The sequence below is a fragment of the Balaenoptera physalus genome (genome assembly GCF_965194825.1).
Source record: "Balaenoptera physalus genome assembly, chromosome: 7".
In the NCBI taxonomy this organism is placed as follows: domain Eukaryota; kingdom Metazoa; phylum Chordata; class Mammalia; order Artiodactyla; family Balaenopteridae; genus Balaenoptera; species Balaenoptera physalus.
In genome coordinates, this window is record NC_138886.1 from 56,121,654 (window position 1) to 56,145,628 (window position 23,975).

The 23,975-nt window shown below is 37.3% G+C and overlaps 2 protein-coding genes across 8 annotated transcripts in view; one reads left to right on the plus strand and one right to left on the minus strand.

Moving 5' to 3' along the window:
- RIC1 (RIC1 homolog, RAB6A GEF complex partner 1) overlaps positions 1-5,256 on the plus strand; it is a 139,568-nt gene extending 134,312 nt beyond the window's left edge. For 6 of the 7 annotated variants that reach the window (XM_082470829.1, XM_082470827.1, XM_082470828.1 and 3 more), the window contains 3 exons: positions 1,270-1,447; positions 1,602-1,790; positions 2,632-5,256. In XM_082470829.1, coding sequence (XP_082326955.1) covers positions 1,270-1,447; positions 1,602-1,790; positions 2,632-2,920 — 656 coding nt within the window. In that variant the 3' untranslated portion in view covers positions 2,921-5,256. Of the gene's footprint in view, positions 1-1,269; positions 1,448-1,601; positions 1,791-2,631 lie in introns of those variants that run through there. The other variant, XM_082470833.1, reaches the window with a different exon arrangement.
- Positions 5,257-7,839: 2,583 nt separating this feature from the next.
- Positions 7,840-23,975, minus strand: part of ERMP1 (endoplasmic reticulum metallopeptidase 1) — a 52,707-nt gene continuing 36,571 nt past the window's right edge. Inside the window, exons 14-15 of the mRNA XM_082470892.1 lie at positions 11,449-11,612; positions 7,840-11,321 (exon numbers count right to left, since the gene is read on the minus strand). Of these exons, the coding sequence (XP_082327018.1) occupies positions 11,157-11,321; positions 11,449-11,612 (329 nt within the window). The 3' untranslated portion in view covers positions 7,840-11,156. The remainder of the gene's footprint in view (positions 11,322-11,448; positions 11,613-23,975) is intronic.

Here is a 23,975-nt window from a genome sequence, read left to right on the forward strand (position 1 = left end):
TGCTGTAATGAATCTGGGAGTACAGTGAACATTGGAGGTCTCTTCGAGACCCTACTTTCAATTCTTTTGGGTATATACCCAGAAGTAGGATTGCCAGATCATATGGTAATTCTATTTTCAATTTTTTTCCCATAGCAGCTGCACCATTTTACATTCCTACCAACATTGGCAAGGATTCCAGTTTTGCCACGTCCTCACCAACACTTATTTGCTGGTTTTGTTGATAGCAGCATCCTAATGGTCGTGAGGTGGCATCATTGGTTTTTTTTAGAAAACTTTTTAAAGAGGTCACTTCAAACATATTTAAAAAGGAGAAATAATAGTATAATGGACACCCTCCCCCCAGCCCCCACTCCAGTTATTACCAACTCAGGAACAAATTTGTTTTATCCACTTTCCCCTTCCTGTATTATTGAACTAAATCCAAGACATGATATATTTTATCTGTGAACATTTCAGTATATATTTTTGAAGACTCTTCTTGAAAATAATGATAATCATACCATTAACATCTCTCTAAAAATTTAATAGTAATTCCTTAATACCATCAAATATCCAGTAAATAGTCAAATTCCAACTGTTTTATAATGTCATAATTTTTTTATGGTTTGAATCAATATCCAAATGAGATTCGCACACTGTGATTATGTTTTTTAATTTTCTTTTTAGTGATTGTTCCCCCTCCCCATCTCTCTTTTTCCCCTTGCAATTTATTCATTGAAGAAACTTGCTTCTATGGATTTTCTCATGATGTGGATTTTAGGTTATTGCATCTTCATGGTTTAAACAGTTTCCTCTGTATTTCTTATAAATTGGTAATTGAATCTAAAAACGTGATCGGGAATTCCCTGGTGGTCCAGTGGTTAGGACTCTGCACTCTCACTGCCGAGGGGGCCCAGGTTTAATCCCTGGTCAGGGAACTAAAATCCCACAAGCCACGAAGCATGCCCCAAAACCCCCCCAAAAAAAAACCAAAAAAAAGACAAATTATTGCTAGGTTTTTTTTTTTTTTTTTCAGAGGTGGGCAAGACTACTTCCTAGGTAGTATGAAGGCACATAATGCCTGGTTACCTCTCTAGTGATTTTTTTTTTTTTTTTTTTATCTACTACTATTAATGTTAACATGGGAGTTTTAGTAGTGGATTTAATGTTTTGGTCTCAAAATCCTGAAGAGAAATCAACATCTGAGAGATAGCTAATATTTATAATGAAAGGAAAACATATTTTCTACATGAAGCTAGTTTGTAACTTTTGGCAATTCTTCATCAGGTGATGAATGCAGTATTGGTTCAGCCACAGACTTGACTGAAAGTAGCTCCATGGTGGACGGAGACTGGACAATGGTGGATGAAAATTTCTCCACACTCAGTTTAACTCAGTCAGACCTAGAGCACATCTCCATGGAGTTGGCAAGTAAAGGGCCTCACAAATCCCAGGTTCAGCTTCGGTGAGTTTCTCAGCATTTTGAAAGCATAGAATGCCTACTCAGGATATTTGGGCAATTAGGGTACGGAGGCTACTTTCCCGATAATGATTGCCCTTAGGTACATCTGTAGATCATTTTTAGCATCAGTCATTTTTGTTTCTGCTTATATATGTAGGTATTTGCTACACATCTTCATGGAGGCAGGATGTCTGGACTGGTGCGTGGTTATAGGCCTGATTCTCAGAGAATCCTCAGTACTCAACCAGATTTTGGTTATTATACAATCTTCAGAGGTAGATGGAGAGATGTTACAGAACATAAAGACAGGGCTGCATGCTGTGGACAGATGGGCCTCTACAGATTGGTAAGTGCTAGTTTCATTAGGTTTGTTATCTTCACTGTCCTTTGGTGAATCCTGTCCTTTCACATTAAGGCTTAGTTCTGGTTCATTTATTTGGAGATTTTTTAGGTTGCTAGAAATAAAATCTCCTTTTGTATATTCATTTTAAAGGCTAGTTTCTTTAGTTACTATTTTATACCAGTTTAGGTGAGTAATATCCATTGAGATAGTGTTGGTCAGTGAATACATGTCACTGACTCAAGACTGATGCAGTACAAATGATCTCAGAACTAGGGTGGAACTTGAGATTTTTAGTTCTGTCGAATTGAAGGTAATAACCTAAAAACATCTGCTTGGGAAGATAAAAATTTAAGGTCTGTGTGAATTTAACATTCCATGGCAATTACTAACAAGCCCAAATTAAGAGTAGTGAATGAACTTAAAAGAGCCTGGGATTCTACCCCTTTGTCACCAGTTACGTGTGGATTTGGGGTTTCCCTTACTTGGGTCTAGTTTTCCTTAATTGGTAGATTCATTCAGGTTAAATGTTCTCCGAAGGTCCTGTTTTTCAAGTCTAAAATCCTATCGGTGCTTAGATTATAGAATGTGATTTTTAATCGTATTGCTGGATAAAGAGTATCGGTCTGTGCTCTTCATGCTCACACTTACATTATGTGCTGCTCCCTCTATGGTGGCCTTGGCACCTAAAAAACCTGTCCTCCCGACCCTTCTGTGCCTCCTCCCCTTCCCCACAATCTGTCATTGACCTTACTATATCAGTGCTTGGTAGGAATTCATCCATAACATGCTATGGAGCCTTTTGAATGTGGCAGAGGAGAGCTAATTTCCTTTTTCTCCTACTTAGTCCTGGATATAAGCCATTTTTAAACATCATTAAGCCACAACTGCAGAAGCTCAGTGAGATAACAGAAGAGCAGGTCCAGCCTGAAGCCTTCCAGCCAATAACTGTGGGTAAGACTCCTGAACAGACTAGCCCCCGGGCAGAGGAGAACAGGAGCTCCTCCGGCCACGGGAGCATCCCCCAGGGCGAGGTCGGAGGTAGCAGTTTGGTCAGCCGGAAAGAGGAGGACACAACCCGAGCAGAGGAGGAGGAACCTTTTCAGGATGGGACTTACGACTGTTCTGTGTCCTAACAACAATGGGTGCCGTCACCACGGGCAGTATTAATTAGCAGCAGCATGCAGCTGAGGACACTGTGACCTAGTTGGATGATTTAACCAGGGAGAGAACTCAGCTCAGAGACTCTGGTAAGGTATTAACTAAATTTTAACTAACTCTTTCTCCTCTAAGAAATCTCTTTGAGTCCATAAAAATGTGATATCAAAAAAATCATCTTTCATAAAAAATTTTTTAAGCTGCAGTGGAAGTAATAAAGAATATTGTACAGATGTACATGAGAATATTTTGGTTTTATTCTTAAAGGTTGGTAGCTCTTAAACCACAGGGATTGTTTTGCCCCAGATGAGCAAAACACTTTTCACTACTTACAGCTTTCCTATGTTTTCTGGTTCAGCGTGTGTTCAGACTGCTTTTTAAAAACAAACGCTAAGGTGCTTGTTGTAGCTCATCAAGTACCCGAGCTACCTGTATGCCCCCTTGGATCGAGAGCACTGGCCTCCCTAACTGGGCCTCTGAATAGATGCCTGCCCTAGCGTAAGAGGTGCCTGTATGAAGGAGACATGCTCCTCTGCTAGCTAGCCTGTTAAATCCCGGTCCTGAATGGATGGAAGCTATTTACCTGTGAGTCAGTGTGCCTGCTTTTTAGCAAGCTTGGTTCCTGCTAGGTCAGCGTGGGCTGAGGTCTGAGGAGTTCGTATCAATTATGCTATTAGATACCACTAAACTATTTTGTATCAAAGAATTGTTATCTTTTTGTGAGTACTCTTGTGTAAGTATACTCAAAGGCACTGTTCATATTTTTAGGGCTTGTACAATAATTTGTAAGGTTTTATGCTGGATTCTGCATGGCTATAGATACTCACTCTTGGAACAAAGACAGGGCTTGCTCTTCTTTCCAAATATAAGCAGTCTTCATAGAGGAAGACAGGTTTATTGGCTTGGTCATAAGGTAACAGAAATGGTCACGCTGATCATGAAATGAAACAGGTTTTGTGCAAATTAATGTAGTTTCTTATTTATTGCTTTTGTAAATTGAATAAAAATGGACTTTTATGTAAATAGACTGCTGAATCCTGTATTATCACGGCTACTAAAAATTAGTATGTAAAGGATGCATTCTTCATTGTAACTTTTTAAATATTTTATGTATTTCTAGAAATGACAAACTTTAGTTTTCATACATTATGAAAACATGACTGCATACTCAATTGCTTTAGACTGAACACATATCCACTGTATGTACATCAATTACCTTATAACAGTATTAATTTAGATAGCTTGTTTGTACTGTGCAATTTGAACAAAGGAATGCAATGTTATTTTTTACACAAATGAACTTATTTTTATAATAACAGTGTATTTGATGTGGACCAAATTCATACCACTATGTAAAACAGCCTCTCTTCTCATAGTGCAATTACAGTTTAGAAATAAAACTTGGTCCTCTATCCTTGCTTTTTAAAGTAAATGGCTAGCTTTAGTTGTCCTAGCCAGGTTTCCTTTGAAGGGAAACCCAAAACCATTTTGAAAATGCTTTGTTCATAACTCATCAAACGGTTTTAAATTATTGAGTTTGGTAATTTACTATCACTTACTTTTCACATTACAAGTGCAATAATTTCGCATACAAAAACTCCTGAATGGGTGGAATATGTGATTACTGGTACCTGGTCCTTCTGGTGCTATGTTTATTTAAGCCTTTGTTTTAAATCACCTTTCCCTGAATTTTAAGATAGAAAATGTTTCCCATGTGAGTGCATGCAGCCCAGCAAGAAACTAAACTGAAGAATTTCTTCTCCTGTCCTAGTCTTATTAGGAGAAGAACTAGCATTACTTTTGTGTTTGGTGTGAGTATTTAGTCAATAAAAATGATTTACCATTGTAAACAGCGATGATCTTTTCAGGTATCCTAATGTGCTGCTGGGTTCATCTTGCACTCTTAAAAGCAGGGCACCAATAAGTTAACTGTATTCCTGTGGTTAACGCCATGAATGAAACTTTTCTTGTATAAACTACTTGTTTTTCAACTAACAGATATAGGTGGCCCCAAGGCAAAAAAGTTGGCAACTTTACAGAAAATTTCTCTTTGGTAATGTGTTACATACTTTAATTTTTTTAATTCATACTTTAATTTTGCCTTGTTTGGATCACATATCGACTGTTTAAGCCATAATTTTAACCAATGAATTTAAATATTCAATATAACTATTTGAAGTTTAAATTATTTGCTGATACCAAAACAAGAAGTCATTTGGGGGTAGAGTCAACCTTTGCTTGTAATTAAAGTTGCTGCTACTTCTGTAATGTGTATTTTTTTACTTGGTGAAGGGCAATAAAACCATTACATGAACTTTTGTTTATTCATCATCTCAAATTAACAGCAAAAAGTATATGTATTGAAAGTCATAAAAATATTCTTTTCATTATATAATTCTATCTTAGAATTTTCCTTATGAAATAACTAGAAATTTAGATTTAAAATGTGTATGCAGAATTATTTAGAAAAGGAGCATCAAGAGTTGGCAGCATCCTAGATGCCTGGCAATAAATAGGCAATTGGAACAGACGGTCCATATTGATGACATGGAAAATATTCAAAATATAATGAAAAAATGATATAAAATTACACATACCAGAGGAAACTATAGTCATCTCTAATACATGCGACTAAAATAATAGGTGGAATTTTGACTTTTTCTTTTCCTAAATCTGCTTTCTGTCTCTGAATTTGCCTGTTCTGGACATTTCATATAAATGGACTTATATAATATGTGCCTTTTTCTGTCTGGCTTTCACTTAGCATGAGGTTTCCAACTTTGTATATTAGTAGTTCATTCCTTTTTAAGGCTGAATAATACATTTTATGGATATACTACATGTTTATCCATTCATCAGTTGAGGGACATTTGGGTGGTTTCCACTTTTTGACCATCATTAATAATGAACATTGATGTACAAGTTTCTGTGTGGACATGTGTTTTCAGTTCTCTCTAGCAGTGGAAATGCTGGGTCATATAACTGGTTAGTTTTTTTGAGGCAATGCCTAACTGTATTACAAAGTGCCTGTGCCTTTTTTTTTTTTTTTTTTTTAACATTTCCACTAGCAGTGGAGGAGGGTTCTGGTTTCTACTATCAGCACATGTTATTGTCTGTATTTTTGGTTATAGCCATCTAAGTTATATATGAAGTGGTATCTTATGGTTTAGATTTACATTTCCCTGATGGCTAAATAATGTCTTTTCATATGATTATTAGGCATTCACATCTCTCAGGAGAAAAATATGTATTCACATCCTTTGTGCATTTCACAAATGGGTCATTTATTTTATTGTTGGTTTGCAAGAGACCTTTATATATTCTGGATACTAGACTTATCAGAGATATGATTTGCAAATATTTTCTCATTCTGAGAGCTTTTCACTTTTATGATACTGTCTTGAGGCAAAGAAGTTTTTCATTTTGGTGAAGTCCAACTTTTTCTTTGGTTGCTTGAGCTTTTGGGTGTCATATCCAAGAAACCATTGCCTAATCCTAGGTTATGAAGATTTATGCCTGTGTTTTCTAATGAGAGTTTTATATTTTAGCACCTGCATTTAGGTCTTTGATCCATTTTGAGTTAATTTTTGTATATGGTATGAAGTAAGAGGTCTATAACTTTGTTCTTTCGTATGTGAATATTCAGTTGTTCCAGCACCATACACTGAAAAGATTTTTTTCCTATTTGAATTGTCGAAAATCAATTGACTAGAAATGTATGGGTTTATTTCTGAGACTGTCAGTTGTATTACATTGATCTCTGGGGTCTTTCCTTAATGCCAGTACCACATCGTCTTGATTACTGTTGCTCTTTAGTAGGAGATTTTGAATGTGTGAGTAAGTCATAAGAAGTTTGGTTTTTTTCAGGACCATTTTGGCTCTTCTGGGTCCTGTGCATTTCCATTTGAATTTTAGAATCAGCTTGTCAATTTCCGTGCACACTTGCACACACACACAAGGCAGCTAGGATTTTGATAAGGATTGTATTCAGATGAATTTGGAGAATATTGCCATCTTGATATGATAATATGCTTTCCAGTCCATGAACATGGGGTGTTTTTCCAGTTATTCATGTCTTCAGTTCCTTTCAGTAGTGTTTTATAGGTACTTTTGTTAAGCTTATTAGTATTTTATTCTTCTTGATGCTATTGAAAATAGAATTGTTTTATTTTTGGATTGTTCTTTGTTAGTATATAAAAATACTATGCTGTAATTGGATCCTACAGCACTGCTGAATTCATTTACTATTGGGTTGGCCAAAAAGTTCGTTCAGGTTTTTTTGTAAGATCTTAGGGAAAAACCAAAATGAACTTTTTGGCTGACCCAATATAGTTTTTTGTGTGGACTCTTTAGGATTTTCTGTATAGAAGATCATGTCGTCTGCAATTAGAGCCCTGGCCAGAGCCTCCAATACAGTATTCGAGTGGCAACAGTAGATAACCTTGTCCTTCTGGCGTTAGGGGGTAAGTATTGAGTCTTTCATAAATTAGGATGTTAGCTGTTGAGTTTTTCATAGATGACCTTTATTTATCAGGTTGAGGAAGTTCCCTTCTATCATTAGTTTGTTGAGTGTTTTCTATCATAAAAAGGTGTTACTTAGTTAACAAAAAAATTTTTTGCATCTGTTGAGATGATTATACTGTAGTCCTTTATTCTAATAATCTGGTATATGACATTGGTTTTTTGAGGTGTTAAACCAACATTCCATTCCTGGTATACATCCCATTTGGTCATGGTGTAGGGCCAAACGGAGAAAAGAAATTATCAACAAACATGCTTATTATATTTTTTACCAATCAATCAATCAAATCAGGAAGTAGTGGTATCAAAAAAAGTACTGATGCAGTTCAGAAATGCCCAAGATGTTTTTTCGAACAAAAACAGACATAAAGAGGCATAGATGCATTTTGGCTTTATTGGCCCTAAAAGAAGGCAAGGTGTATTTAAGAATAGAAGCTATTCAGAGGGAATTCACTTAGGAAGGGCAGTTAACTTGCACAGAGCTCTGGGAGCTCACAAGTGGTACACTGTTTGGGGACTGGTGGTGCCCCTTCCTTGTGTGAAGATTGGAATGCACAGTGGGTTACTCTCTGGCTGAAAGACCGTATTTTCTTCCCTCCCTCCTATCCCTATCAATCAATCAATCAATCACTTAATGAAAGAATAGCCTTTATTTATTAGCCCTTCAGTGATTTTTCTTTGCCAGTGGCAATGATAAAACTGCTAAATATGCTGTAGCTCAATATTTACCAAATGATTGATTGATAGGCCATTGATTTCTGTGAAATTCAGATGCACAATTTCATTCCACAGTAAAATGGATTCCAGTTGAAGCCATGTTGAGTTCTTTGCTCACATGACCCTTTAAAACATCAGTGATACCACATGAGCCATCTAGGTCTTTTTAACAGCTTTAAAAGGCTCTGTACCCTTCAAATATGGGGGCTACAGGAAAACAAAATAAAGATCTGTTTCTCTGTTAAAGATACTAACTCATATGTTAAAAAGTTTATTTCAGTGAAATTGTAAGGCAATAATTAATCCTTAGCAAACCAGTGAAAAGAAATAGACATAATCATTTTTTCTATAGCTTCCTGAGTCAGCAGTCTGGCTTCGTAAGTAGTGGCTCCCTCAGTAGTGACATTTTAGGAGTCCTGTCGTGCTTATTTACATCTGCTAAAGTGTGGAAACAGAAATACTTCATGCAGCATCTTAGGTCAGACACAATGTAAATTTTAAGGATTTCTTCAAAATCGCAACCCTTCATACTTTCCCTGAATGTGCAGTACTGTACATTTTAAATTCTGCAGGAAATGCATTAGAATTTGAAAAGACCCTTTTAGAAACGAGTTATTCACATCAGATACTCAAAAAACTAACAAGTTCTTTAATCTCAGAGATTGCTGATCTGACAGTGTTCTTAACAGAGCCATGAATATTGTGTATAATTACTTAACCACTTTTGGCATTAAAACAGTCCCCCAGAATATTAAGCATGCCGTGAGACTAGTGAGCATTTGTACGATAATCAGAGCTTTATAATGCCAAAGAAACCAAAACAAGAGAGAATTGTTCGCATAGGAAAATAACTCAAAGGCAAAAAGAAAACCGTGATTATTACTGAAAAGGAGTAACAACAGGGAACTATTTGTTTCTCATGTAATGTCCTTCTTCAACACTTGTGATTTTGCTTTTCTTTTTCCTATAAATAATTTCCATTAATCTATTTCAGATTAACCACAGGAACAGAAAATATGCCTGTATTTTGAAATGTGTTTAGATACGTTTTTTTCTCCACAATTGTTGAGTCTGTAAAAGCTATAAACACTGCAAACCTTATGTGTACTGCCTGACACGTGAAGCACCCAAGACTAGTGATACAGCTGACCCTTGAACAACATGGGTTTGAATGGTACAGATCCAATTGTACACAGATTATTTTCATTAAATGGGTATTACAGTACTTACACGGTCCGTGGTTGGTTGAATCCATGGCTGTAGAACCTTGGATACAGAGGTATGACTGTAGTTATATGCAAATTTTCAGCTGCACACTGGTCAGCACCCCATATCCCCGTGTTGTTCAAGGGTCAACTCTATATGGTTCCTACAAAGTCCAGGAAAAGCAGTGGTTCCGGTGTCCACGCATGTGACAGCATGTTACCATTCAGCTCTGGCTGCAACCCTGCTGTCTGTGTGGGCTCGGTCAGTTTCTAAGGAGTCACAAATTAGGCAGGCAGTATGAGGAGCATGATTCAGAAAGCACTAGCAGCTTCAAGAAGTATTTTCTTCAACAATGCACACTTACTATGCTCCTTCTGTTCAGGCAGATCCGAGTGCCACTTTTTTTGTTTCACTATGGCTTTTCTTTAAAATGTTTTTTTTTGGCCTAGGCTTGCTAAATGCAAAAATTGTCTTTTTACATTTTTAATGGAAAAAAGAAAGCTAGCAGAATTTACCACTGCTCTAACTAAACTCTTCCACTGCTGGAGCCAGGAAGCCAACAGCCATCTTCCTCAACATGAAAAGTACCTCTAAGTCCTAGAGCTGCCATCATGTAGGATCTGAACACCAACAACTATAAGGACAGTTACAGAAGGACATTCCAGTACAAGCCACAGCCTCAAGTCTCAGGAAAGCCAGCTCTGCTGAACACAGTAAGTTAGTGAGAAACTAATCTGTTCAACTGGCTGGAAAACAGACAAAAATAAGGACCCAGTGCATCAATAAAATTATGCCCTAAAGGATTAACCTTGGATAACAGAAGACTCCTAAAAAATGAGAATAAATATAAAATGCCCAGCCACTCCCAACCCCACTCTCCTCCCACCCCAGAATAGCCACCATGGCAACTAGTGCTCTGAAGAAGGAAGTTAACGTCATATACTTGCACAAACAATATTCTAAACCAAAAGAGCCTGTGAAACTCAGAGGGAAAGGTAACTACACAAATGCTCTTCTCACAATGGTGAGGTGTGGAGAGGAGGAAAAGAGATGTTTCAGAGGGAAACAGGCATTGAAAACAACCTCAGAAAAGCATTACAATGATGGAGCTCAGTGACCACTTGTCAGAAGGACAGGAGTCACCAACTCACACAGGTTTCCACATCAGAGGACGGGGGCTTCAGAGATGCAAAGCACACTAAAGGCTGCATGCAGAAGCAGAGCTCTCGGCACAGGCTGGGGCCTCAAAAGCCCAATGGTTCTTCCCCAGTCTTTACCGCAGTTGCTTTCTAATGACCTACAGAGTTAGGTCTCAAGGGGAATCATTACTGTGAATGATATTTAACCTACCATCCAATGACACAAAAAAAATAGTCTCGGGCTTTAACTGGAAATGTCATTTGTCTCATTAACAGTGGATTTACAGTACCTTCTGCATCTTTCATGATCCTAAGGGGACAACTATTAAAGTGGTTTGTTGGCTTTCGTCCTTAAGGTCATATAAAATGACCTATGTAGGTAGTGGCAATACCCACATGTGCTTAAGTGCCAGAAAACTGGTATTTTCAAGTGTCAGAAGGGCCATGCACACTACCCCACAGCATAACCATTACAGACAGTGCTGGGCTCTGAAGAGTGTTAGCCCACAAAGCTCTTTGAACATATGCTCATTAATTCATTGACTTACATACCAACATCCATGAAACACAAGGAGAAACCGTGCCACGTGGAGTATCCCACTGGGCATGTACTTAGAGCTCATCCACAAGACTAAAACACAAAGAGATTGTAGGTGCACACCCAGGCAGAGGGAAATGTCCAATCTGGGAACTTCTCTTTCAGAGCATCCAGCTGGGAGGATCTCTTGTCATCCCCAGAAAGATAGTGGGCAGCAATGGCCACAGTGACCACTCCTTCAGGCTGTTCTTCCAAAACCTGGAGGAGAAAATTAGTTACTTCTATACTTCTAGGAAGGCAGAGAACACTGACTGATCCCAAGGTTCTTGCCAAATACCACCTGGAAACCTGATCAGTAATACCAGCAATGCTGGGAAGTTCCCACCTGTACTTCTATCCAGAACTGCCATGCAGAGGCCTGGAGTCCATGGGAATAGAATACAAAGTAGTCCCCTCCTTTACTCGTGACTGGGGTGCCATTGCCGAGAGACCACTGAGAAAGTGTAGACCCTTTGTGGGTTCGAACGTAGAATGACATATGGCTTGGTCCTGTATGATAAGAGAAAGGAAGAATAGTTAAAACAATCTTTGAAAAAGCAACAAGAAAAGAAACCCACCACCCAAACCAGACTACGAAGTTCATGCTTTATATCACTTTTAAGACACTCAGTACAAACCTAAAAAAGGTCTGCCAGGTTGGATGTTCAGTGTGTATCAACAAAGGTAAGTAATGAGGTGCAGCAGAAAAGTTATAATGAGAAAACCTGTTTACATCTCGGTCTGGTCATTTAAACATGCAAGAACCTTACCACTCATGAGCCCTTCTTCAGAAATCTAGAGAATAAGCTTCATCTAACCCAAGAGATAACTGCAAAAACTAAAGCAAAAGAACTGACAGTGAGGATTTTAATATATCCACATACATTATTAAGACAAATACTGAGGTGAGGGTGGAAGACTAATGGGCAAATGTTGCATGTAACAAACACAGAGGGAAAGGGCAAAGCAGATAATCAAACTGTTGTATAAGCTAATAGAGTTAAAGAATATAATTAAACACTGACACACAGATAGTAAAAGGTTAAATAACAGGCAATCAAAACAAAAATATAAACCTTACATGCCAGAAACTAGTAAAAGGTTAAATAACAGGAAATCAAAACAAAAATATAAACCGTACATGCCAGAAACTACTTTTTTAAAGAGCAAAGACAGCACATCATAGAAAAAAATACAGCAGATAAAACACACGTAATTGTAAATATTGTGTGAAAGTTGAGACCAAAAGTATTATAGTTACACAGTAAAAATAAATGTGAAAAGACCTAACCCAGCTGCTAAAAGAAAAAAAAGTTCAACTTAGCTTACAAAGCTAGACCTAATCACATACTGTATTCCAAGAAACATAAAGAGATTCAGGAAGGGTAAAAATAAAGGTTATTTCAGGCAAGTGGACAGAGTTTTCAAAAAGACAAGAAACATTATTACAGGTAAAACTAGAAATCAATGAAATAGAGAATAGAAGAAATAGACCTAATAATCAAAAATCTGTTATTTTTTTAAATTAACAAGACAACCACTAATTAACCTGATTGGAAAAGAGACAGAGGGAAAGGAGAGTGGAGCAGAGAAAACAAGTATACACAAAGAGAAATAAGAAAAGTAAGCAGAGGTTGTTTAAAAAAATCACACATAATCACTCTGCCGCCCTCTGTAAGTTTGAAGACCCACATGAAATGGATATTCTGCTAGGGAAATACAGATTATCAAAACTGATAAGAGATAATAAAGCTAAAGCAAACCAATTTCCCTAGAAAAATTCTTAAGAAACTACCCTAAGAAAAAGCACCAGGCCCAGGTGGTTTTAGAGAGGAATTCAAGCCAACTTTTCAACAAAACAGTTCTAATGCACCATAAACTGTTGCAAGAATGAAAATTAAGGAAAACTTACCAACTGTTTTTATGATGTGTAACATTCAATACATTAATGATGTATACCTAAATTTGATAAGGACAGTACCCGCCCACCCCCCCAAAAAAACCCCCATACAACACAAACCAATATCACTCATGAACACTGATGCGGAATTTCTAAATAATATATTTGCAAACAAATCCAACATCACGTTAAGAAAATAATAGCCTATGTATGACCTGGTAGGATACACCATTTATTAAAAGACCCAAGGAAGAAAAATCCCGTCATTAGTTTTATAATGCTAAAAAAGCTTTTCACAAAATTAAAATCCATTCCTTAAAAAAACATTCAAGGAATGACAAGTGATGAATGCTTGTTTAACATGATAAAAAAATATATACCTTAGCCCCAACGTCAATATCTTACATAATAGGAAAACACTAGAGACCTTGGTTCTAATATCAAGAACAAGGTAAGGATGCTCACCATCTCCGCAACTGTTCTATCCTATGCTAGAAATATTAGTTATTTAGACAAATCAATTAGAGGCATAAGAGTTCGTAAAGAAAAATTATTTGCAGATGATATACAGTAGTAAACTATACACCTGAGGTCTGTATTTGTATGGCTCTCGGGCTAAGAATGGTTTTTACGTTTTTAAAGAGTGGTTAACAAACAAACAAAAAAAAGAATCTATCATGGAGACATATGGCGAAGCCTAAAATACTATCTGGCCCTTTAAATTTTGGCAATTCCTGGTATACCTGGTGAACCCTAGTATCAGTGATTAACTAAAACAAGAAGATTCAGTAAGGTAGCAAGATATAAAATGACATACAGAAGTCAACTGCCTTCATACATAAAAAATATAGCCAGTTTGAGGACATAGTGATAGAGAAAATCCCAATGATAGTAGCAACAAAACCTTTATGGCACTCCTGAAAGACACGAAAGTAGAACTGATCCAACAAATGCAAAGACATTTCCAGGTTCATGGATAGGGTGATTCAACATTATATGTCAGGTCTCCTTAATTTATAAATTTATTATGACTCCCCTAAATACCAATTAGCAATATGTTTTATATTAGATGATACTAAAGTTCTAAATACTAAAATTATGGAAAAATAAGCATGCAAAAAAATGGCAAGGAAGATTCTAAAAAACAAAAACTACAAAGGATCTTAACCCTCCCAATCATTAAATTATAAAGCTTCTATAATTAAAAGTGTGGTAACTGGTGCACAAACAGACCTGCACACATAACGTCAAAAAATAATTAAAAAAAAAAATGATTTCTTGACATTTGTAATCACAAAACACAGGGCAGTAGGTGTGCAACCTGCCTGCCAGGAACCTGAATTTTACTGGAATTCTCCAAATGGTGCATAAAGGATAGAAAAAGGTTTGAATTTTTCTGTGCTTCCTTTTTATAGGCTGGCATTTAAATAAAATAAAAAATTATTGGCATGAAGAAGAAAACCAATTAGTGCAAAATAAATTTATTTCTAATTAAAATGTTAAAGCCTAGAAAACAGAAGTATTCACCTTCAGAAGTGTCAGCTAAGGCACTTACTTCCCATAAGTGCTTCATCCCACTGGTTAACTACCAAATATTATTATTTCACTACTACCATCTTGTGTCCTCCAGCTTCCCTCGCTTACAAGATTTTCAAGTCCCTGCTGTGTTAAACTGAATGGAAATACAAAAACCAAACAAGCTACTTGTAGAAGAGAAAGTTCAGTAAAAAGTGGGCAAAGCTGAGGTATATACAGTCAAGTAATTTTGTGTATGGTGTTTGGTAGTGTTCTAATTTCATTCTTTTGCATGTAGCTGTCCAGTTTTCCCAGCACCACTTATTGAAGAGGCTGTCTTTTCTCCATTGTATGCTCTTGCCTCCTTTGTCATAAATTAGGTGCCCATATGTGCATAGGTTTATCTCTGGGCTTTCTATCCTGTACCATTGATCTATATTTCTGTTTTTGTGCCAGTACCATACTTATACAGTCAAATAATTTTTGACAAGGGCACCAAAGCAATTCAGTGAGCAAAGTCTTTTCAACAGATGGTGCTAGAACAACTGGATATCCATAAAGGAAAAAGGACCTTGACCTCTACCTCACACCATATACAAAAAACTAACTTAAGGTGCATCCCAGGCCTAAACATAAAAGCTTAAAGCTATAAAGTTTCTAAAAGAAAAAGTCTAAATTCATGATCTCTGGGTAGGCAAGCTTTTTTGGAAGACACATAACACAGTAATCCTGAAAAAAAAACCTGATAAAATGGACTTCATAAAAATTTAAAACTTCTTCACATCAGAAGACATCATTAAGAAAATGAGTGGGCAAGAAATCTTGATAACACTATAGTTATCTGATAAAGGGTTTTATCTAGAATGTATGAACTCCTGTAAGACAACAAGCTCAGTTTTTAAAAGGGAAAAAGACATGAGGAAACAGCAGATGAATGGCCAGTAAGCACTTAGAAAAGTGTTCCACATCTTAATTATCAGAGGAATGCAAGAGGTACTACTACTAAACACCCACAAGAAATGATAAAATGAAAAAAAAACAGTAAATTCTGATGAGAATGTGGAGTAACTGGAACTCTCGTATACTACTGGTGGGAGTGAAAAATGGAAAAAAACAATTTTAAAAAGTTAAACGTCTGTCCTGTGAACCAAACAATTCCACTCTTAGACATTTATCCAAGAGAAGTGGAAAACATATATTCCCAAAAAGCTTTGTACAAGAATGTTCATAATAGCTTTATTCATATTAGCCCCAAACTGGAAACTGCCCAGGTGTCCATCAACAGGAGAATGATAAGCTGTGGTATAGTCATGCACTGAATACTACTCAGCAATGAATAGGAACAAAATAGTGATACTCAAAAACAACACAGCTCAATCTCAAACACATTATGCTTAATGACCAGACACAGAATATTACATACTGGACGATTCCATGTATATGAAGTTTAAGAATGGGCAAATCAAGTCTGTCAATGTAGGAATCAGAAAGTTGCTTCTCCAGGGCAGGGAGACTTGAGTGTAAGGGAACTTTCTGGGGTGATGGAAATGTTTTGTGTTTTGATAGTGGTTACATGGGTATATGTATGCTTTTATCAAAACTAATGGAACTGTATAAGATCTGGACATGTCAATGTATGTAAATTAGGCCTTAAAAGATATACATATATATATATGAATGAATAAAAATAAGGAAGGGGGAAAGTTACGTATGAAGATACTTTTCACTCATAAAATCCTGGGGCTTCCCTGGTGGCGCAGTGGTTGAGAGTCTGCCTGCCAATGCAGGGGACACGGGTTCGAGCCCTGGTCTGGGAAGATCCCACATGCCACGGAGCAACTGGGCCCGTGAGCCACAATTACTGAGCCTGCGCGTCTGGAGCCTGTGCTCCACAACAAGAGAGGCCGCGATAGTGAGAAGCCCGCGCACCGCGATGAAGAGTGGCTCCCGCTTGCCACAACTAGAGAAAGCCCTCGCACAGAAACGAAGACCCAACACAGCCATAAATAAATAAATAAATAAATTTAAAAAAAAAAAAAAAAAGAACTCAAGAACAAAAACCAAGGAAGGGTTTAAGCAAAAAAAAAAAAAAAAAAAAAAAATCCTGGGCAACTTTCTATCAACCTTTTTTTTAAAAAAAATTAATTTATTTTTGGCTGCATCGGGTCTTCGTTGCTGCATGCGGGCTTTCTCTAGTTGTGGTGAGCAGGGGCTGTTCTTTGCAGTGCGTGGGCTTCTCATTGTGGTGGCTTCTCTTGTTGCAGAGCATGGGCTCTAGGTGTGCGGGCTTCAGTAGTTGTGGCACACGGCTCAGTACTTGGGGCTTGCAGGCTTAGTTGCTCTGCAGCACATGGGATCTTCCTGGACCAGGGCTCAAACCCATGTCCCCTGCACTGGCAGGTGGATTCTTAACCACTGCACCACCAGGGAAGTACCTCAACCTTTTTTTTTAAACTCAGTAATTAAAGTACAGAGTGAACAGTAGCAGGAACTTTTAAAAATGAACTTCCTGTATTAGGGTTCTCTAGAGAAACAGAATAGGATGTGTGGAGAAAGAGAATTATTTTACAGAACTGGCTCATGTAATTGTAGAGGCTGGCAAATCCAAAATCTGCAGTAGGGGCTGGCAGGCTGGAGACTCAGGAAAGAGCTGAATTTGAATTCCTAGGCTGTGCTGGCAAGACTCCCCCTCCTTGGAGGAGGAGAGTCTTTTTTTTAAGGCCTTCAACTGATTGGATGAAGCCCACCACATTATGGAGAACAGTCTGCTCTACTCAAAATTTACTGATTTAAATTAAATGTCAATCCCATCCAAAAAATACCATCACTGGAAACATCTAGTATGGTGTTTGCTCACATATCTGGGTACCATCTTAAAAAGAAAAAAGCTGACAAATTTAATTTAACTCAACACATTTGAGTGCCCATTATGTGTCAGTGATTTCACTGGGCACCAAGAACAGAAAGATAAGAATCCACCCATGTCTGCCTCCCTTGAATTCTAGTGGAAAATACAGACATGAACTAAATAATCATGATACAAGGAGGTCAGCGCTACAATCAAGATATGTACAAAGGAAAGAAAAAGGATAGCAGTTGCTTAGTCTGTTGGAGAAGATGGGAGAGAAAGGTCAGCGTAATCTTGGCATTTTGCCAAGGGGAGAAACACAGAGTTTGGGTGGGAGGTAGTAGCAAGAAAATCTCTCTCTCACCAGGAGTGAGTATGTGTTTGACTGGACAGAAAGGGGCAGTTGGATGTAGCTAAGGAATGCATCAAGGGAAGTGCTGAAAAAAGTTTAAATGGGTACCTGGGCCAAACTACCAAAGACCAAACATGCTTTGCCAAAGAATTTGGATGTATTCTGCAGCAACAGGAAATCATTAAAAGTTCTTTAAGCAGGAAAGTGACGTGATCAAATGTATTTTTGAAAAATAATATTAGAGACAAGACTCAGAAGCCAGAACACCAGTTGAGAAGCTCAAGGAGCTAACTACTAGTTTTAAACATAGTAAATATACCAAGAAAGGTAAATAAAGTCACACTGTCTACTAATGCCAGGCCAAATGCTGTTTTGGATCTACCTGACAACTAATATCTGACACTAAAAGTTTTTCAATAAAGCTCCTTAAAAATTATAATCTGCCTCAATTTGTTTTTAGAAACACTATAAGCTCTCAAGTTGCTGGTCATGATAATAAATCTGAGGGGAAAAAAGCTCACATGCAACATATTATAAAGTTTAAGAAGTGAAAGAGAAAGAAGAAAAAAAAAAACTCTTGTCTGACTTACCCATTGCTTCAAAGGTCAACTTTACAGAATCCCAGGGAGGGAAGAATTGGGAATATTACATTATAAAGCATCTGTACTACCCATGAAGCAGTATAGTGTTATTTAAAGTAAACTTATTGAAAGCTCTAAACCACTTAAAATAATTTTTAACAAGTATAATCAAAATGCTAATATATCAGTTTTATCAAACAAGTATAATTGCTATGTGCCTAAAAACCAGACCAAAATAGGTGAGGCAAAAACTGACAGAATGGAAAGAGAAAAAGACAAATTCACCATTATAGTTGGAGACTTCAACAACACTTTACAGTAACTGACAAATCCAGCAGGCAGAAAATCAGTAAGGGTATATAGTTGAACTAAAACACCACCATCAAAAACATTCATCCAAAACCAGAATACACATTCTTTTCAAGCTCACATGGAACATTCACCAAGAGAGACCATATCCTGCACCATAAAACACACCTCAACAAATTTAGAATAGAAATCATATAAAGTATGCTCTCAGACTACAATGAAATTGTAGAAATATTGAAAAACAGCTGGAAAATCCAAAATATTTGAAGATTAAAGAACATACTTCTAAATAACAAATGAGTCAAAGAAGCCTCAAGAGAAATTTTTAAGTAAATTGAACTAAAATTTTAAATTTGTGAGATGCAGCCAAAACAGAGCTTAGGGGGAAAAATATAGCATTGAATGCATACATTAGAAAAGATGATCTAAAGTCAATAATCTAAGCTTCCACTTTAATAAGCTAGAAAAAGAAGAGTATTTAAATCCAAACTAAGCAGAAAAAGAGAAATACTTAAAAATAGAGCAGAAATTAATGAAATTGAAATAGGAAGTCAATAGAGAAAATCAATAGAACCAAAAACTGGTTCTTTGAAAAGATCAATAAAATTGATAAACCTCTAGCCAAGCTAAGAGAAAAAGAGAGAAGGCACAGATTACTAATCTCAGAAATGAAAGAGGTGACATCACTACAGATCCCATGGGCAGTAAAAGGATAACAAAAGAATATTATGAACACTGTAGGCCCCGAAATTTGAAAACCCAGATGAAACAGACCAATTCCTTCAAAGACACAACCTGCCAATACACACACAAGAAGAAACAGACAATCTGAAATAGTCCTTTATTTATTAAACAAAATTGAATCAATAATTAATGACCTTCCAAAACAGAAAGAACCAGGCCCAGATGGGTTTGCTAGTGCAGTCCACCAAACATTTAAGGAAGAAATTATACAAACTCTCTACAATCTCCTCCAGAAGAAGACAGAAGCAGAAGGAACACTTTCTAACTAATTCTGTGAGGCCAGCATTACTCTTAACACCAAAACCACACAAAGACATTACAGGAAAACTTAAAGATTAGTACTCCTTCATGAACACAGACGTAAAAATCCTCAACATAATATTAGAAAATCAACTCCAACAACATATAAGAAGAATTATACACTATGACCAAGTAGAATTTATTCCAGGTATGTGAGATTGGTTCAACATTTAAAAATCAAGTAATGTAATGCATGATATCAACATGCTAAAGAAGAAAAACCACATGATCATATCAAAAGACAGAAAAGTATTTGACATAATCCAACATTCATTCAGAATAAAACTCTTAGCAAACTAAAAATAGATGGGAACTTCCCCAACCTGATCTGAAGAACATCTACAGACAACCTACAGCTAACATCATACTCAGTTGGTAAGAAAGCTTTCCCATTAAGATCAGGAACAAGGCAAGGATGACCCCTCTCACCACTCATTTTTAAAATCATACTGGAAGTCCTAGCTAATGCCATGAGATAAGAAAAGGAAATAAAAAGTATAAAGATTGGAAAGGAAGAAATAAAACTGTCTTTGTTTGCAAATGACATGATCATCTAGGTAGAAAATCCAGAAGAATCAACTAAAAAAATCCTGGAACTAATAAACAATTATAGCAAGGTTGCAGGATACAAGGTTAACATACAAAAGTTAATTGCTTTCCTATATACCAGCAATGAACAATACTATTTACATTAGCACCTCAAAAACGACATACTTAGGTATAAATCTCACAAAATATGTACAAGATCTGTATGAGCAAAACTGTGAAACTACAAAAAAAAAAATAAGATACAAATAAATGGAGAGGCATTCCATGTCATGGATAGGAAGAGTCAATAATGATGTCATTTTCCCAAACTTGATCCACAGGTTCAATGCAATTCCAATCAAAATCCCAAAAAGTTATTTTGTGGGTATTGACAAACTGATATATGGAAAGACAAAAGACAAGCAACAGTCAGTATACTGAAGAGAAATAAAGTCGGAAGACTGATATACCCAACTTCAAGAAATACTGTAAAGTTAAAGAGATCAAGACAGTGCAGTAATGGGAAAAGAATAGAGAAATAGATGAGTAGAACAAAATACAGAGCCCAGAAATAGCCCCACACAAATATAGTCAACTGATCTTTGACAAAGAAAGAAAGGGAACTCAGTGGAGACAGGATAGTCTTCAACAAATGGTACTGGAACAACTGGAAATCCACATGCAAAAAAATGAATCTAGACACAGACCTTATACCTTTCACAAAAATGAATTCAAAATATATCACACACCTAAGTGTAAAAGGCAGAATTTTAAAACTTCTAGAAGGTAACATTAGAGAAAATCTAGACACCCTGGGTTTGGCAATGATTTTTAGACACAACACCAAAAGCATGTTCCATAAAACAGAAGTGATTAAGTTGGACTTCAATAAATTAAAACACTTATGCTCTACAAAAAACACTGTTAAGATATGAAAATACAAGCCAAACTGGGAGAAAGTATTTGTAAAACACTTACATGATAAAGGACTTATACCCATATATACAAAAAACTCTTAAATATCAACAATAAGAAAACAAAATTAATAAACAGACAAAAAGATCTGAATAGACACCTTACCAAAGTTATACAGATGGCAAATAAGTATGAAAAGCTGCTCAACATCATATGTCATTAGGGAATTGCAAATTAAAACAATAATAAGATACCACTACGTATCTATAAGAACGACTAGAATCCGAGATTGGTTCAAGATGGCGGAGTAGAAGGACGTGTTCTCACTCCCTCTTGTGAGAGCACCGGGGTCACAGCTAACTGCTGAAGTCGTCGACAGGAGGACACTGGAACTCACCAAAAAGGACACCCCACATCCAAAGACAAAGGAGAAGCCACAATGAGATGGTAGGAGGGGCGCAATCACAATAAAATCAAATCCCATAACTGCTGGGTGGGTGACTCACAAACTGGAGAACACTTATACCACAAAAGTCCACCCACTGGAGTGAAGGTTCTGAGTCCCACACCAGGCTTCCCAACCTGGGGTCCGGCAACAGGAGGAGGAATTCCTAGAGAATCAGACTTTGAAGGCTAGCGAGATTTGACTGCAGGACTTTGACAGGACTGGGGGAAACAGAGACTCCACTCTTGGAGGGCACACACAAAGTAGTGTGCGCATTGGGACCCAGGGGAAGGAGCAGTGACCCCCACGGGAGACTGAACCAGACCTACCTGCTAGTGTTGGAGGGTCTCCTGCAGAGGCGGGGGGTGGCTGTGTCTCACCATGAGCACAAGAACACTGGCAGTGGAAGTTCTGGGAAGTACTCCTTAGCGTGAGCCCGCCCAGAGTCTGCCATTAGCCCCACCAAAGAGCCCAGGTGGTCTCCAGTGTTGGGTCGCCTCAGGCCAAACAACCAACAGGGAGGGAACCCAGCCCCACCCATCAGCAGACAAACTGATTAGTTTTACTGAGCTCTGCCCACCAAAGCAACAGCCAGCTCTACCCACCACCAGTCCCTCCCATCAGGAAACTTGCACAAGCCTCTTAGATAGCCTCATCCATCAGAGGGCAGAGAGCAGAAGCAAGAAGAACTACAACCCTGCAGCCTGTGGAACAAAAACCACATTCACAGAAAGACAGACAAGATGAAAAGGCAGTGGGCTATGTACCAGATGAAGGAACAAGATAAAACCCCAGAAAAACAACAAAGTGGAGATAGGCAACCTTCCAGAAAAAGAATTCAGAATAATGATAGTGAAGATGATCCAGGACCTTGGAAAAAGAATGGAGGCATAGATTGAGAAGATGCAAGAAATGTTTAACAAAGCCCTAGAAGAATTAAAGAACAAACAAACAGAGATGACCAATACAATAACTGAAATGAAAACTAGAAGGAACAATAGAATAACTGAGGCAGAAGAACGGATAAGTGACCTGGAAGACAGAATGGTGGAATTCACTGCCGCGGAACAGACTAAAGAAAAAAGAATGAAAAGAAATGAAGACAGCCTAAGAGACCTCTGGGACAACATTAAATGCAACAACATTCGCATTATAGGGGTCCCAGAAGGAGGAGAGAGAGAGAAAGGACCCAAGAAAGTATCTGAAGAGATTATAGTCGAAAACTTCCCTAACACGGGAAAGGAAATAGCCACCCAAGTCCAGGAAGCGCAGAGAGTCCCATACAGGATAAACCCAAGGAGAAACACAGTAATCAAATTGGCAAAAATTAAAGACAAAGAAAAATTATTGAAAGCAGCAAGGGAAAAACAACAAATACCATACAAGGGAACTCCCATAAGGTTAACACCTGATTTCTCAGCAGAAACTCTACAAGCCAGAAGAGAGTGGCATGACATATTTAAAGGGATGAAAGGAAAGAACCTACAACCAAGATTACTCTACCCGGCAAGGATCTCATTCAGATTTGATGGAGAAATCAAAAGCTTTACAAACAACCAAAAGCTAAGAGAATTCAGCACCACCAAACCAGCTCTACAACAAATGCTAAAGGAAGTTATCTAAGTGGGAAACACAAGGCAAGAAAAGAACCTACAAAAACAAACCCAAAACAATTAAGAAAATAGTAATAGGAACATACATATCGATAATTACCTTAAACGTGAATGGATTAAATGCTCCAACCAAAAGACACAGGCTTGCTGAATGGATACAAAAACAAGACCCATATATATGCTGTCTACAAGAGACCCACTTCAGACCTAGGGACACATACAGACTGAAAGTGAGGGGATGGAAAAAGATATTCCATGCAAATGGAAATCAAAAGAAAGCTGGATAGACTTTAAAATAATGTTACAAGAGGCAAGGAAGGACACTACAAAATGATCAAGGGATCAATCCAAGAAGATATAACAATTATAAATATCTATGCACCCAACATAGGAGCACCTCAATACATATGGCAAATGCTAACAGCTATAAAAGAGGAAATCGACAGTAACACAATAATTGTGGGGGATTTTAACACCTCACTTACACCAATGGACAGATCATCCAAACAGAAAATTAATAAGGAAACACAAGCTTTAAATGACACAATAGACCAGAAAGATTTAATTGATATTTATAGGACATTCCATCCAAAAGCAGCAGATCACACTTTCTTCTCAAGTGTGTATGGAACATTCTCCAGGATAGATCACATCTTGGGTGACAAATCAAGCCTAAGTAAATTTAAGAAAATTGAAATAAATTTCAAGCATCTTTTCTGACCACAACGCTATGAGATTAGAAATCAATTACAGGAAAAAAAATGTAAAAACCACAAACACATGGAGGCTAAACAATACATTACTAAATAACCAAGACACCACT